The 14,766-nt window shown below is 37.8% G+C and overlaps 2 protein-coding genes across 9 annotated transcripts in view; one reads left to right on the top strand and one right to left on the bottom strand.

Moving 5' to 3' along the window:
• nebl (nebulette) overlaps positions 1-7,385 on the top strand; it is a 118,890-nt gene extending 111,505 nt beyond the window's left edge. For 5 of the 8 annotated variants that reach the window (XM_088918315.1, XM_088918320.1, XM_088918319.1 and 2 more), the window contains 2 exons: positions 1,006-1,124; positions 2,684-7,385. In XM_088918315.1, the coding sequence (XP_088774441.1) occupies positions 1,006-1,124; positions 2,684-2,863 (299 nt within the window). In that variant the 3' untranslated portion in view covers positions 2,864-7,385. The remainder of the gene's footprint in view (positions 1-1,005; positions 1,125-2,683) is intronic. The other 3 variants (XM_088918322.1, XM_088918318.1, XM_088918316.1) reach the window with 1 other exon arrangement.
• A 1,128-nt stretch (positions 7,386-8,513) lies between these two features.
• riok1 (RIO kinase 1 (yeast)) overlaps positions 8,514-14,766 on the bottom strand; it is a 29,511-nt gene continuing 23,258 nt past the window's right edge. The window contains exons 13-17 of the mRNA XM_088918323.1: positions 14,570-14,635; positions 13,688-13,807; positions 12,835-12,888; positions 12,052-12,186; positions 8,514-10,227 (exon numbers count right to left, since the gene is read on the bottom strand). Coding sequence (XP_088774449.1) covers positions 10,117-10,227; positions 12,052-12,186; positions 12,835-12,888; positions 13,688-13,807; positions 14,570-14,635 — 486 coding nt within the window. The 3' untranslated portion in view covers positions 8,514-10,116. The remainder of the gene's footprint in view (positions 10,228-12,051; positions 12,187-12,834; positions 12,889-13,687; positions 13,808-14,569; positions 14,636-14,766) is intronic.

Here is a 14,766-nt window from a genome sequence, read left to right as displayed (position 1 = left end):
TTTAAAAATGTCAGAGTAGCAGCTTTGACAAACTAATCATCATTTCCCCTGAAATGCATAGCAACGATGATGTATTAGTTTCACTGAACATGATTAGCTCTGCTGAGTGGTATTTCAAGTTTAATCCTCTCATTGCAGCTGGCTAGGCACCTGTGGCCCTGTTGTATAAGCAGTGATGAGTATTGCATTAATCCACTTTAATTATTATTTTTTTGCCTGCAGTGTGTGCTGTAGACTTGCAGTGTGGGAAGATGGCAGGTCTCAGAAGACACTTAATGTAGTCTACCTTTCTCCTATGTTGATATGAGGGGTTGTAGTGAATGCTTTTAACCTATGGTGGTGTTGAAACTTGGAGAAAAAAATGGCAATTCGAAATTCAGTTGTCCTCTCAGACATTTCTTGAGTTTTGTAAAGTGAATGCAGATCACTGGATCAAGTTGGGTGTGTTCAACACCGGTAACTTAATCCATGCTGTGACAGAGTTTCAGTTTTGTATTTTAAGACCAAACATTAGACCCTTCCAGGAGAGGAAAAGGGAAATAGTCCTTATGAAGCACTTTACCTGTCAGACTCCATACCTTATAAATAAGGACAGAAATCCATAGTACAAAGGTAACTGGAAAGTTAGTTCGCCTACACATTGAGCTGTTTGTTACAAAGGAGAATACATTTGCTGTGAACAATGACAACCTTCACACAGCTATACATGTAAGTGTTTATCTGCATAGGCAAGCCCTAATAATCACAAACAGTTGGCACATTGAACATGAAAGTGCTGTCTATTGCTCGTCAGTGCTGTTTTTTTTATGAGGCTGTTGTTTGCAGAGTCCCAAATGTATACAGTAAGGACCGTGTGTGTGCTGAATATTTGTATTTGTTCCCTATTATGAAATACAGGCTGTCTCCTGGCTAAGTTGGTCTTTTCTCATCCCGAGTGATCTGAATTCAGTCCATGTGTTCCATCTTTTTGTTTTTGTATTTTGTGTGTGTACTTGTGCTTCGTAGCCCCGGTTCTGCCTGGAGCTTACCACCCTGGAGGGCACTCTCAAGGGTACAAATACATGCACCAGACCAGCGTGTCCTCCATGAAATCAATGCAGTTCCCTCCTCACTCTGCCCCCATGGTGAGTAATTACTGCGAAGAAAGGATTCCTTTGAGCACTGGAATTTAAATTGTGATGTGTTGTCTCCTGGGCTGAGCAAGTGGCGAGGCTCTTCAAAATCAATTCCCAATTATTGCGTTTTTTTTCCATTTAAAAGCTCTAAAAGAGACCATTAAATGAGCCATCGTTCACAAATTATGCCTGGGAAGGTAACTGAAAAATTATTGTTGGAAAGAAAAAACAAGGAGAATTTTTCAAATCACTGCAGTTTTCCATCTACTGAACAATATAATGTGATTAACGTGCTGTTCTGTATATCTAATATTTATACTCTAAAGGCTCACTTTGCTGGCTGAGGCTTGAATATAAGTTTATTTTATGTTGATTTAAAAGTGTAGTTATACAGGAAGCCCTCAATTCTCCCTCCCTGAAAAAGGAATTTAGCCCCCAAAAAACAACAAAACTAAACAAAAACAGAGCGAAGTTACTAAATTCAAGATTTCAGTCTTGTACTGGTTGTACCAGGATTCTCAAAGGGAATATGCAGTTGGCAGACTGACACTAGGGTTAGCTGTTGGCAAAACTGCAGCTTCACCCACAGATTTACAGTAATATGGAGGGATGTGCCTCTCTTCCAGTCAGCAACCCTCCAATAACCCTCCTGAAAGTCACTGTATACCTTGTTTAAAAGATAAATAATGAGCAGGCAGGTTAGAGGAGCTTGTCTGTGGTGTTCATTCTCTCCGAGCAACAATGCAGTGATTCCTAAACAGACGTTCTCAGTCTCCAAACTTACTACAGTAGCGTCTCGACATTAACGAGGGTTTGGTGCAGAGAACTGTCACCAATTGCCAAATTTGCATCTAGCCAAGTCCATCCCTATACAGTTGCATGATGTACCACAGTAGATAGTGTCTGTGGTTGAAAGACATAAGTGACCCTCTCTTATATGATAATTAAAGGACTAATGCATTGACTTTAATTTAATTTAAATAACAGTGATCACCTAAAAGCAACAACAGTAATCACAAACTAATAGTAATCAGATCAAATACATTTGAACCCTGCCTCTGTGTCCAAGTTTCACTTTCTCTCCCTGCCTCCATGATTATCATGCCACACTGTAACGAGAAGGGCAGTGAAACTGTCAGTGAGCCCGTAAAGTGGTCTCTAGCCTGTCACTGCTGACACAGAACCAGGAGCGCTTGTCACAATATAAACACGCTGCGATGCAGATTCTGGGTAGTGGGTACTAGTTTCGCCTCAATATCCTAGTCTGTTATTAATTTGAAAGCCTAAGAAGTTTCATCCTACTCTGCTCTTTTATCATTCAAGACCCCATCAGCCATGTTAAACCACGAATAAGTGAATCTGTGGGTATTAAATGTCGACGTCAAGACCCTACTTCATTACCAGTGACTAGTATAGAAAGGAGAAGTGTAGAGTCACATCTTGAGCGGAACGTTTTGTAACCGTTTCCCCCCCCCCCCCAAAGTCATATGTTGCATCTTAAGACCTGGAAGAATATGTGGCATATAGCATCTTAAAATCCTCACAAAAACTTGGTTTTTGTTTTTCAGCAGCGAGTCTACAGAGCGATCTACGACTATGCGGCACAGGACCACGACGAAGTGTCCTTCAGGGATGGAGACGTCATCATCAACGTGCAGCCCATTGACGAAGGCTGGATGTATGGCACTGTCCAGAGGACTGGCAAATCAGGGATGCTTCCCGCCAACTACATTGAGACATTCAACTAAAGGCATATGGCTCCTTCTGTACTTGTACCATTTTTAATGCGAATTACTGCTAACCTCTCAAAAGAGGGATGACCGTAATGAATATTATGACTACTCAGTACTATACTGTACACCTAGCTGGTCTTTGTTATCTCTTAACGCACTGCTTCATCTAATTCCTCATTATCGGACACAAAGGTTTTGTAAAGACCCTGAAACAAAAATGATTCAGTCTCAGTGCCTGTGTGAAATGTCGTTGTTGCTACATATTAATTCAGCTTTGCACCAGTGGTATTGCAGTTTAACGTCACCAGAAATAGTAGACATCTTACTTTTACAGGACACTCTTGAGAACACACAAATGGCTACAGTTGTCCTTACACCTTGACAACTGGATAACTGCAAGTAGCTGCCGGAGGAAGGGGGTGAGCAATTTACACTTGGCTACAGACTCACAGAATATGCCACACAATGCCCAAGCAATATCTTGTTCAAAATTGCCATTTAATTTTATTTAAATGTGTGGCACGCTAGACAGAAAATGCGCAGAAAGGAAACATGCAAAAAAAGTAAGTTCCAGGCAAATATAAGTTGGTTTTTATTTCATTCACACAAGCTCACAGTACAAAAAGGGTCACAGTATTCTTCTCAGTTGTTGGTTTGGAGGGGACACTGCTAGCAAGTTGCAGACATACATTCAAATCAGTGTAAATTGGTTCACATCAATGTTTAGAGACAACATTAATTACGGAAGTCTCATTACTCAAATCATTAACTGATTTAAGGGTTCAATTGAATGAAATGGCCTACACTATGGAAATATTTACATCGGTTTTGACATATTACTTCACAATGTAGAAGGGTAGACTGTAGAGGGGTTATTTCTGCTCTGGCCTGCGTTATTTCAGTAGCTGTTGGTTATGTGACTACACACAGTGCCAAGAAACATAGCAGAGCAGTTACATGCATCAGTCCCTGAAACATTCAAATTTATAGCATATTACAGTACATCATTTACAAACCTTTTGTGTCTCCAAATGTTCACTTTTCTTCACTTCAAATTAACTATCTTTAAATACTACAAGGGGGTTCTTTCAACGTAGGAACATAATCACTGGTATTGTTTTGCTTTAAAAAATATAGAATTTGCAATTGTTGCATTTGATAATGGATTGTTATTAATTGCAGTGTCTTATGCATAGAAAATTGGCAATAGAAAATAGCTTTTCCAACCCAAGATTGTTTTGGGGTAAATCCATATTCTTGTGAATATATTGTATCAGCAGCCCATACAGATTTTTCTTTTACTTATAGAACATTTCCAGCAGATTCCATCTCATTTTGATACTGTGTTTTTAAAGGGGTTTCCATCTTGTTCTGAAATGTGAATTTTAACTTTCTGAGATATTAGCTGAGGGGCACAATGTGCCCTCCTTATTAAAGAGTGGAAGAGTGAATTTCTAATGCAAAGATAACATCGGCAAGACACAACGATGTATGACACTTTGTGAGACAAGGAGGTGCTACAGTGCTTACAGCTAGTCCAAATTTCTGTGTATTATGGCAGTGCCATCTGCGTTCTGTGTGATTTTAACAAGTCCTTTAACACATTCATATTTGAAATTTCGACTGTAATGCAACAAGTGAAACATGGCTAGGGGGTCTTCACACTCTACTGTTACATATGGTTCATTAGTTTTGAACAGCAATGCAGAATCAAAGTGCAGTCCAAAAATAAACCATTTCAGCGCGAGAGATTATTCTCATAGTTGCTATAATGAAATATAGTCATGTCCTAAAGTCATCAAGATCAATCATCGCTTTACATTGCAGTGGTATTGGTGCTGCATTATTTGGATATTTAAATGTTTTTTTTTTACTCTCAGATTGCTGTACTGTGCTGCAAACACAAATGTAGCCTCCCATTCAAACATGCCAGAAATAAGGATGACCTTTGGTACAATTACAGAAACGACACAAATGATCACTGTTTTGATAGAATTACATTGTGCCGATTGCTAATGAAAAGAAAATCATCGCGGGTGGTGGTAGAGTGTGGAGAAACAACTTGTAATGCTTTTCTTACTTTCACACAGTAACATTCTGGTAGGGAAACCCTGGGGCAATGTTCTGTGCAACAGAAGACATTGAATTTTTGTTGTTGTTGTTGTTGTCTTTTCCACACAGTCATGAGAATGATTTTCTAGGGAAGCCAGGAGATAATATAGCTCAGCTGTGAGAGGTATGAAGAACTGGATCGCTTCTTTTAAATGTAATACTGGTGGAGGTACTATATTTTTATATGTAAGAATGTAAATGACTGTTTTACTATACCTGGCACAGCTATTGATGAATAATTATGATGCGCAGGGTTTGCTGTTGTGAGAGAAGTTTAATTTAATCCTTACGGATTTTTCCTCATGTGTTAGGGTTTTCGTATGCACTTTGAAGAGAAGTCACCCTTATTGAGTAGGTTAAGATGCTCTGATCCTTTAATCATAGCACAGATTACATGGGCACTCATACAGCTGTCAAATGTCTAATTTCAAGATATTTGTTTTTGCCTTGTTTGATCATTTTATCAGTTTAACAGTGGCAGGGGTCACACTTGAGAATCCTACTTCTTAAATACCGGCCCCACATGGTGTCTGGGAAATAATCAATTTGCAAGCAAACATTTTTAAACTAAACCTCAAAATGCTGACAGAGCATTAACTAATTACTGATTTAACTTGACTTAACTGGATGTATTTAGCAGCTTGTCTCAGCTCCTTTAAAATGTTCTGCAAAGCCTGCAGACACTCTGGACTCACCCAGGACTAGGACTGGATATTCCTGACCTAGAAAGAAGTTTATGTATGCACAGAAATGCTAAAAGGTAAAACCATTCACTCACATATTCGTGGAACAACAGAAATCTCTTTGTACTGTGAGATGCACTCAGTTAAAAAAAAAATATGTGGCAAGCAACGAAAAAGTAAAATGCATTTTTATACATGGATATCAGCCCTAAAATGTGTCTGGTAGAATGTAGTTGAAGTGTTCTGCTGACAGACTAAAAGCATTTTTGAAATACATTTTGACTCACCCAGCAATCTAAAACTACACACCCAGTATCTGTTCAAAGGAGATCCCACATCAAAACCTGGGTGTTTAAATTTATGACTGGGACATGGGCTAAAGATTTGATTTAACCCCAGCTTGAACAGGGAAGTCCTGTGCTTAGGCCTGTGTCAGTGCGTTTAGTCAGATGAGAGTTAGCAACTTTGTTATTTTAATTTTGATTGTTAGGGTGAATTAACTGTATTTAAGGTAATCATCTTAATGTGCAGTTTGTATATTCTTTATCAGTGACATCTTGCATGGGAAAAGAAACAAGTCAAGGAAGTAAATAACTTGAATGTACATCAGTGACCTTTGGTATACATCCTTATACAGTATGTCCTATCTAGGTTTTTATGATTTTCAGCTATGCCTCTTTTATACATTAGTAGTTCAAGTAGGTGTCTGTATCAGCATGCATTAGCTGCAAAGGAACACGTAAAGGTTTATTCCATGCAGAAAAGAGAAGAAAAACGTTTTGGCTGTGGAGCGAAAATAAACCTTTACTTGTTACCTAGATATTTCAGTTGTGCTCAGACATTCCTAATTCACTTTTGTTTTCTCTGCCATATATTCACCTCAAGTCACGCGCTCTGTACAGCATTTAACTTTCAGAAATCAGATCCTATGTGTTTTGGGATCCCAAGGGTGTGAGGAACAATTTCCCCTCATTATTATTTCAGGTCCCACCACAAGGCGGGAGTCGCCTTACTTTAAATGGCACTGTGAAACAAAATTGTTTTAAAAAAAATACACCCGTAACTTCAACTGGAAAGAAAATAAAAACACTGGTAGCCTTAACTTGCTCTCCAATAGAAGGAGCTGGTGACCTTGTTGTTAACTGCAAATGTTTCATATGTATTCAGCATAAGCTTCATACTCCTGACCTGCTGCTTGTTGCCTCTGGCATACAGCTGTGACTGACAAGTACTGTAGGTCACTTGTGCCTTGACATTATGGCTAGCATGCATGCCCCCATTGCAATGTGTTGTTTAAATTTTGATCCTTGGATAAGTTGTCATAGTTCATGTTTAATAAACGACTATCCACTGTGTGAGGAAATTTCTGAATTTCTCATTTCTTGGTCGGATCTTTCTGAACATGCATTTGGAATGAATGAAACATTATTCTGAAATGCCAGCTGCGTATTTTACATTTTTAGTGATGACCAGACAAGGCAATCTTGCGACATGCAATTTGGAAGTAAAGATTTGTGGGATTTCAAAAGCAACAAGGCATACTTATTGCTCTTCCATGAGGAATGGAACAAAGTAAATTTAACTGTCATGCCTAGTTCTTGGTTTGTACAATACATAGATTGAACATTTACCTTTACCCTGGAAAGAAGTGTATGGGCTCAACAACTGGTAGAAATTATTGCACCCAATGTTATGGCGAAGAAGACATTTTACATATTTTAAATAAAGTTGGAAAAACAAAAGCCTGATTCCTGTTTTATTTAATATATACTATCAATAAACTGGACTGACCTGATTGACAATGCTGTTTAATGAGGCAGCAGAAATCCTTTCTAATCTTAGAAGGAATCTTAAGTAGAATAATGGAATTTCTGCATAATTGTATGTCATTTAATGAATCCTTATTACCCTTGACATACTCATAACTTTTCAAACTGAAGAAAAACTATTATAGATAAGGCTGTAGTTTTTTCAAATAACAGTGGCACTTGCTACCACTTTACAGAGCTAGTCTGGTTTAAGATGTAAGCAGACAGACTTAAAACAAATATAAAGGATTGTGGTTGCCTGCCCTGTTTAACAGCATATAAAACACTACATTGTTTAAAACAGAGACCATGTAGATGCATGATTATTTATAGATCATGTATAACCATCCATACATAAGATGTCTGTCCAAATAATTTTGATTACTGTATTTAGATTTCAAATATTAAAAAGTTTGGAAAAACTTATGAATAAGCAAATGATTAAAACATCTTCAAATACATGTGCAAAAGCAAATCTTGTTTTTTTTTTACAGTTTGTTTTAGAACATTAAATTGTACAAAATTTAAATGACTATTTTCTTATGCTAATGGCCCCAAATGTAGCCTGTAACGAAATCAATTCTGTGAACATTTGCACTTGGGTTCAGTGCTATTGCTGTTTAGATCTCTTGGCTCTCGATCACATACTGCAGTATGTTCTTGACTCTCGGGCTGGCTGGTTGCATTTTATAACTCACTATTTCAGCATCGGATTGAAGGGAGGGTACCCCATGGACAGGATGCCAGTCCGTGACACAGAGACACACCAGGGCCAATGTTCCCAGAAGTCACTTACCTACCAGTATGTCTTTCAGATGTGAGAGAAAACCAGAGCTCCTGGCAGAAAACTACATGAATTGGGGAAAACCTACAACTCCACACAGACATCACTTATCACTTACCTATTGTATTGTAAAATGCCCTGGATTGGTCCTCTACTAACCCAGGTATAGTGAAACACAAGCTGGACATTGATTCAGAAAATGACAGTACATCATTTTTTAATTATTTTCTTAATTGGGGGGGGTCCTCATGATAACTTAGAACATTAACTGAGATTCGTACCATTTCAGAATGAGATTTATTAACAATTCAAAATGAGGTTTATTAATAATTCAGAATAAGATTACTTTATTCAGAAACATCATAATTGATGAGTTAGGAGAGAGTAGTTAATGAAAGAGTTCATATAATGTCTCTATTTGATAATGTTAGATTAAAGCTGTATTGTACTTTGAAAGGGGTATTTAGGTTTCAAAAAGGTATTCCAAAATTAATGATGACAAATTCTGAAGATAATGAAACATTAAATAATTTTTCAAATCTATCATTGAGATATTATTTTTTAAACACATATTTTAATGTTTCTGAACTCTTATATTGAATAGTAGAACATAACAGCCTTACAACTTCATCAGTTCCTACTGCTGGGGCCACTTCAGGCTGTACCTGGAATTCATTTAAATATGCTTTTTTATTTTAAGCAATAACAAAATGTATCAGAAAAAAATGCTGTCCATGATTTCTCTAAACCACGCAATAATGTTTTACAACCAGGACATCTCTGCCAAGAAATACCAGTTTGGAGTAATTAAGGTCCAAATTTAGAAGCAACAAATGTCACTTACATCCCAAAATAACCAGGTATGGGTTTAAAAATGAAGGGGTCAGAACATATTAGCAGCTTTTGTGATATACAGCTGCTTTTTTCACATCATTATGATGCATGAAGCAGGCAGCATGTGATGATTTAGGGCAACTCTTGAATAACTACAAAAGGAATTCACAACTAACTCATTTTAATAGTGATAACAGGGCCAGAAATCGGAGAAGCGGATTATATCAAGTTACTGCAACTTTCAAGACTATAAAGTTATTAAACCATGACGCTTTTTACCCCAAAGTGAGGCATAATACGCTCGGGAATGGAGATGAAAAGTGGTTCATTGTTAAATATGAAAGGAACTGAATGAACTGGTATTTAATTTGAAGTATATGTAGCAAACAAAGTGTTCCCATAATGCCTTGTGGGCAAACTCTAAACCATTAATTTTCTAAGTTGGAAAAAAAAATCAAATAAAAAACTACAAAAGAACATAGTGAAAAGATCCCAGTATCTGTTTTTTTAAGCTGTTTGATAGCACATGAGAAAAAGGCCCTGTTTTGCTTACACTCTATCACTTGGATTATTTGGGAAGTACTGCTGACAAAGCGTTCAGATGCAGCAGGATGTGTATTGATTAAATGCTCAATTTCTCCTTGAAGAACAATGGATCCTGCAAAGGATAAAACATCCCCATAGGCCCAAGGCAGGCCCTAGTGAGCAGCCACACGATTCCCGAACAACACTTCAAACTGTCTTCTGAAAAGACGGCACACTCTTTAAGATCTCATTATCTTTTAGGTTCTCATGTCTCAGGATTTGGGAAAGTACCGCATTGCACACGGTATCCTTCTGTGACAGAGAGAGTAAAAAAACCAAGCACATCAAAGGGCTGTATAAATACCTGTGTATTTAGATCCATAATAGCAACTTTCTAATGCTATAAATGGAGAAGGAGGAAAAACAAACAGTTGTCTTGGAATGTAAGGTGAAATGATTCCCCCTCTGTCACCTGAATGCTAATCCATTGCACCAGCACCCAGCTGTATCGTGTTGATCCTTCTATCTCCCCTTCTTCATTTTGGCCACCTTCTCTTTCCGTTTCTTTACATGCTTTGGGACCTTGTTCTTCCTCTTCTGTCTCTGAGCGTCCTTCACCATTTTCTTCCTTTCCTAAAAATGGAAATGGGAAATTGAGCAAATGGAGAATACCTCTTCAGAGCTCTACAGTTCCGATGTAGACGGCGCAAGAGCAGATTGCAGTTTATTCCTCGGCGCTCTGCTCCAGACCTGTCTGTTTACACTGGCTCCCTGTCGGGCTCAAGATGATTTTAAGACCAGTTCATCTGAGTCTTAATCCTAGAAAAATTCAGCTAGAATCTCTCCTGAGGCTGCTGTCTGCTTTTGCTTCAGTTCACACTCTGGGCCTCCTTAGCAGTTAAAAATTCAAATGCTTAAAAGGAAAAACAGGTGCTTTTTCGAATGGCAATATTACACTAGACTATGAGAAAACCAAGGTCATCTCAACTTTTAAATTCAGTGTACTACTTTAAAAAAGGCTGACAAAAAATCAAATGGATATTTTTTAGACAATTCTTTCTGATTCTGGTGTAATCATTGTGATGATAAGGTGGCGATATCAGTGATGACCTGATTAATGGGATCCCCTAGACTAGTGTTTCCTGTCCTGGTCCTAGTGACTCACACACCTGAATTAGATAACTGAAGCCTTCAGTGATATAAGAAATTGCTTCATTGAAATATTTGTATTTTGTTTCTGGTTACAAGTTTGGGATTTTATTTCACTTACAATACAATGGTTGCAGTTAAAGGCTCCAAGAGCTGGCAACAAACAGTTCAAATTAATCTTCTGACAGTAAGGCAATGCAGGGTTTGATTGTCTAACTGGTGTGTGGGTCACCAGAACCACTGCCCTAGACGCTGGGGTTTCACGAAGTTGTATAACTGAATAGTGTGCCTAACGGAGAAAAGATTTGTTCATTCTTCATCATTATCTTCAGGTAATCTCTAGCAAGTGTTGCTTTTTCTTTGCCACCTCATGACACTTTATGTAAATTCACTTACTATATATGAAACCTTCTCTGTTTTACGCATTCAAACATCATTCACTTGCAGTAGCAATATTCCAATCCACAATTTCAGAATACAGCCATCAAATGCTGATCACAGCACAGCTGTCAACTTAAATAAATAACAAAACAGCTGCAGAGTACCTTGAATACTAGTACCATGAATGAATCAATAATCACTCAAGAGATGTGCTGTCAACCTGGAACTCTGGGGAGTAGCTTAACCAATTCAACACAATGGATCTGCTCCAATTAGGCCTGTGATGGACCTGGTGAGCTGGAGATCTGCCTTTCATTAACGGTAGTATTATTGATAATAACTGTGACGTTTTATGTTTAAATTGGGAATTTGTGTGATGAGAGGTTCCCTGAAACGTGGTCTTCTAGCCCAAAAGGTTTAAATTCTAAACACATGAAATATAGTTTTACTCCAATCGCATATATTTATTACTTAAAATAGATGAATACGTATGAGTTTCTGCATTTTGTTCAAATATTGATAAGTGGACTATCCACCCAACCTCTTTAGATAGAACCTCTAAATGTTTAACTCAGGCTCCAAAGAGAACTGGGCATTTTTCTCTATAAAATCTTTATGGACCATGTGAAAAGATTTTGATGTTCACAAAAAAAAAAAATCACTTCTAAAAATATTAATTTGGCACTTTCATTAAAACTCCTTCATAAGAATAGTCCTTCCACTTATGCTAGACGGTAAACCTAAAAGAGCCTGATTAGTGTGACCAGTTTCATCGAACTGTCACTACAAAGGGAGATACGAGAAATTCTAAAAAAATTCTAGGATTTTACCCCTCCAAAGATAACTGTACCATACAGAGCTATGATAAAGTTCAACTAAAGCCAAGCAAAGAAAAGCTATCATATTTCTCTCATGTTTGAAACACACCTTCTTGTCTAAAGGAGGCTGCTGCTCGGGATCTATAGGATGACTCTCTTCCTCAGATCCAGAATCTTCACTTCCATCATCCTCAGAGTCAGAGCTACTCTGCTGGGGTTCTGTGCTTTCCAAGAGAGCAGGGACCTGGAGGAACAGGGGAGACACATCTTAGGGCAATCACAACTTGGAAGTCGCAAGGACAGTAAGAAGAAGTGAAAATGTCCTTTCCACATTTTTTCTCAGGTTTTCTTAAATTTTACAATGCATTAGCAGGACCTCATTCAGAATAGTGTGTATAATTGTGGTTACTACAACACAAAAAAATATATTTAGTGTAGTCCAGTCCATATATATTTCGCATAAGTCAGAGAAGAGCCACGTGGCTTATTCTGGGGCTTGGAGGAATATCCTATTCTGACAGGCTGAAGGAATCATTTTAGAATCAACGCGAGAAGGCTACAAGAGGACCTGATCCAAAAATTCAAAGTCAACTCAATGGGATTTGTCAGAAGCAAAAGTAAAACATCAATCACAGTACACAAGTGAGTGGAAATGCATTTAAATCTCAACAAGCAGAACAGCAGGCACTTTTTACACACAGGGATATGGGAGTCTGGAACTAACTGCACAGCCTTGTTGCTGAGGCCGATAAAATTGCTTCTTTCAAAAACAAATGGACGAGATCCTCACATCAATTGGCTACTAGCCGACCAATGAACCAAAGGCCTCCTCTCATTTGTAATCTTTCACATGTTTAAAGAAAGATGAATCGGGCACAAAGATTCACGTTACCTTCTGTACTCCAGATAAATCCTTCTTCAATCCTGTCACTGTCTGATATAAGATCTGAAAGAAAATACATCAGTAGTGTCACTGAACCAATTACATCCAGAAAAAAAGTAGTCACAAGAACTAAAGGTTTAAGAAAGAATCAATAACACAGCACAGAGCACTATCATTCATCCTATTTAAAGTTGAAAACACCATTACTGTGTGAAATTTCACTTTGATCATGTTTATCTAAAGAATGTACGATACTACTTCATGTATTATATACGATATTGTATTGACTTTCATGACTTTCTTTACTTGTGTGGCTTCATAGATGAATATGGCGACTGCTCAATTTTTTCAATAGGTTCTTATACCAAAATATGACAAATTACACATTATAAAAGAAGAACAATCTGAAGGATACTTTGGGGCAAGTATAGAGTGGTACAGAAACATCTAAACTATAAAAAAGAGCTCTTCCAACCCTCTCCACCTGCCATTTGTCAAGCTAAAATGCTGCAGTGTAAAGCAGAATTCTGGTCAACAAAACTAATGTTCAGCTTCTTCCATCAATTTCAGCTCAGCAGCAACACAGTCACCACCCAGAGATGTCCTCCCACCAACACAGTTGCTATTTAGTTGGAAAGGAGACAGACCTCAACCACTATAACTAGAGATATTAACAGTAGCACTTTTAGATCACTGTGACAACAAGTTATGCAGGGATAACACTGGTGGACTTACCAATAATTTGGAACAGTACCGTGACTGAAATAAGGCAAGAGATTTGGGGCAATGAAATTGTGACGTGTCCAATTAAAACACACATAAACCTCACACAAATTCTTGACTGTCCTCTCCAAAGACTCACATTATCATTCTGGACATTGAGAGAGATGTCCTCTTCCTTCATCTTCAGCATGTTATCCACATCTCTCTCATAGTTGCTGACGTCATTGAGTGTTCGAGGAATGTAGGCTTTTTTAAAAACCTGCAGTGTTACAATAAAAGAGAAAAAAAGACGCTGTGTTCGACAGAAAATGCATTTGCTGTATGCATATCTACAGCATTCATATCTATAGAAGTGCTATAGAATAGCTACATTGTAACAAAACATCCTGATGTGAACTATAGAAGTACAGAATGAATGCACCACAATTTTGTGATTCAGATCTGGACTGCACCACAAGTCAACAGGGAATATGAAATAAATGTACACAATTGCTTGCTGTTATATATATTTTTTAGAGGCACAAGTCCTGTTGTTCAGACTTAATCTTAATTACGTGAATTTTGAAGTGCATGAAGACAGATGCTTCTTTTAATAGCTTGTGTTTTTATGATATTTGTGGTGATATTCTGGTCTAGGGTTAGCAACTTTACTAATATAAAACAGATTTCCTGAAGGATCTCGTAGTTACTTTGCTCCCGAGGAAAAGTACCAGTTCTACGAGAATTCACATTATAAATTTTTCAAGAACCACTGCCCATTACTTTGAGACTATTAAAAACTGCATAAATAGTGCTCTTGAATGGCCTTCATCTTGATCGGTGGTTGAGCCAAACAATCCACAGATCACACATTGAGATCTGGGATTTGTCATTATTTGTGGCATTCCCCACTTCACAGCAAAAATCTTCTGTCTTCAAAGCCATCTAAAAATTACCATACCATACAACGTTATTTCCTGTGGCTCACAAAACAAAGAGTCCACTCTATGCACAAAAGAAAATCCCAAAATGGAATGGTAACCTCTTCATCAACTCTGTCCTGGTTGGATCTTTCCTCCGATGTTCTTTCAGAAGCTATCTCCATCGCCTGAAATATCACAAGGCAGACAAATCAAATCACACACGGAGATGAAAAATATATTATACGCAACAACCAAAGGTTCTATCTCAGCCAACCTTTCTGTTCTCATTCAACAGATTTTTCACAAGCCTAAGTTT

The sequence above is a fragment of the Atractosteus spatula genome, chromosome 6, assembly GCF_055471065.1.
Source record: "Atractosteus spatula isolate fAtrSpa1 chromosome 6, fAtrSpa1.hap1, whole genome shotgun sequence".
NCBI lineage: Eukaryota > Metazoa > Chordata > Actinopteri > Semionotiformes > Lepisosteidae > Atractosteus > Atractosteus spatula.
Note: the sequence above shows the minus strand (reverse complement) of the source record. Positions and strands in the feature narration are given on the sequence as shown.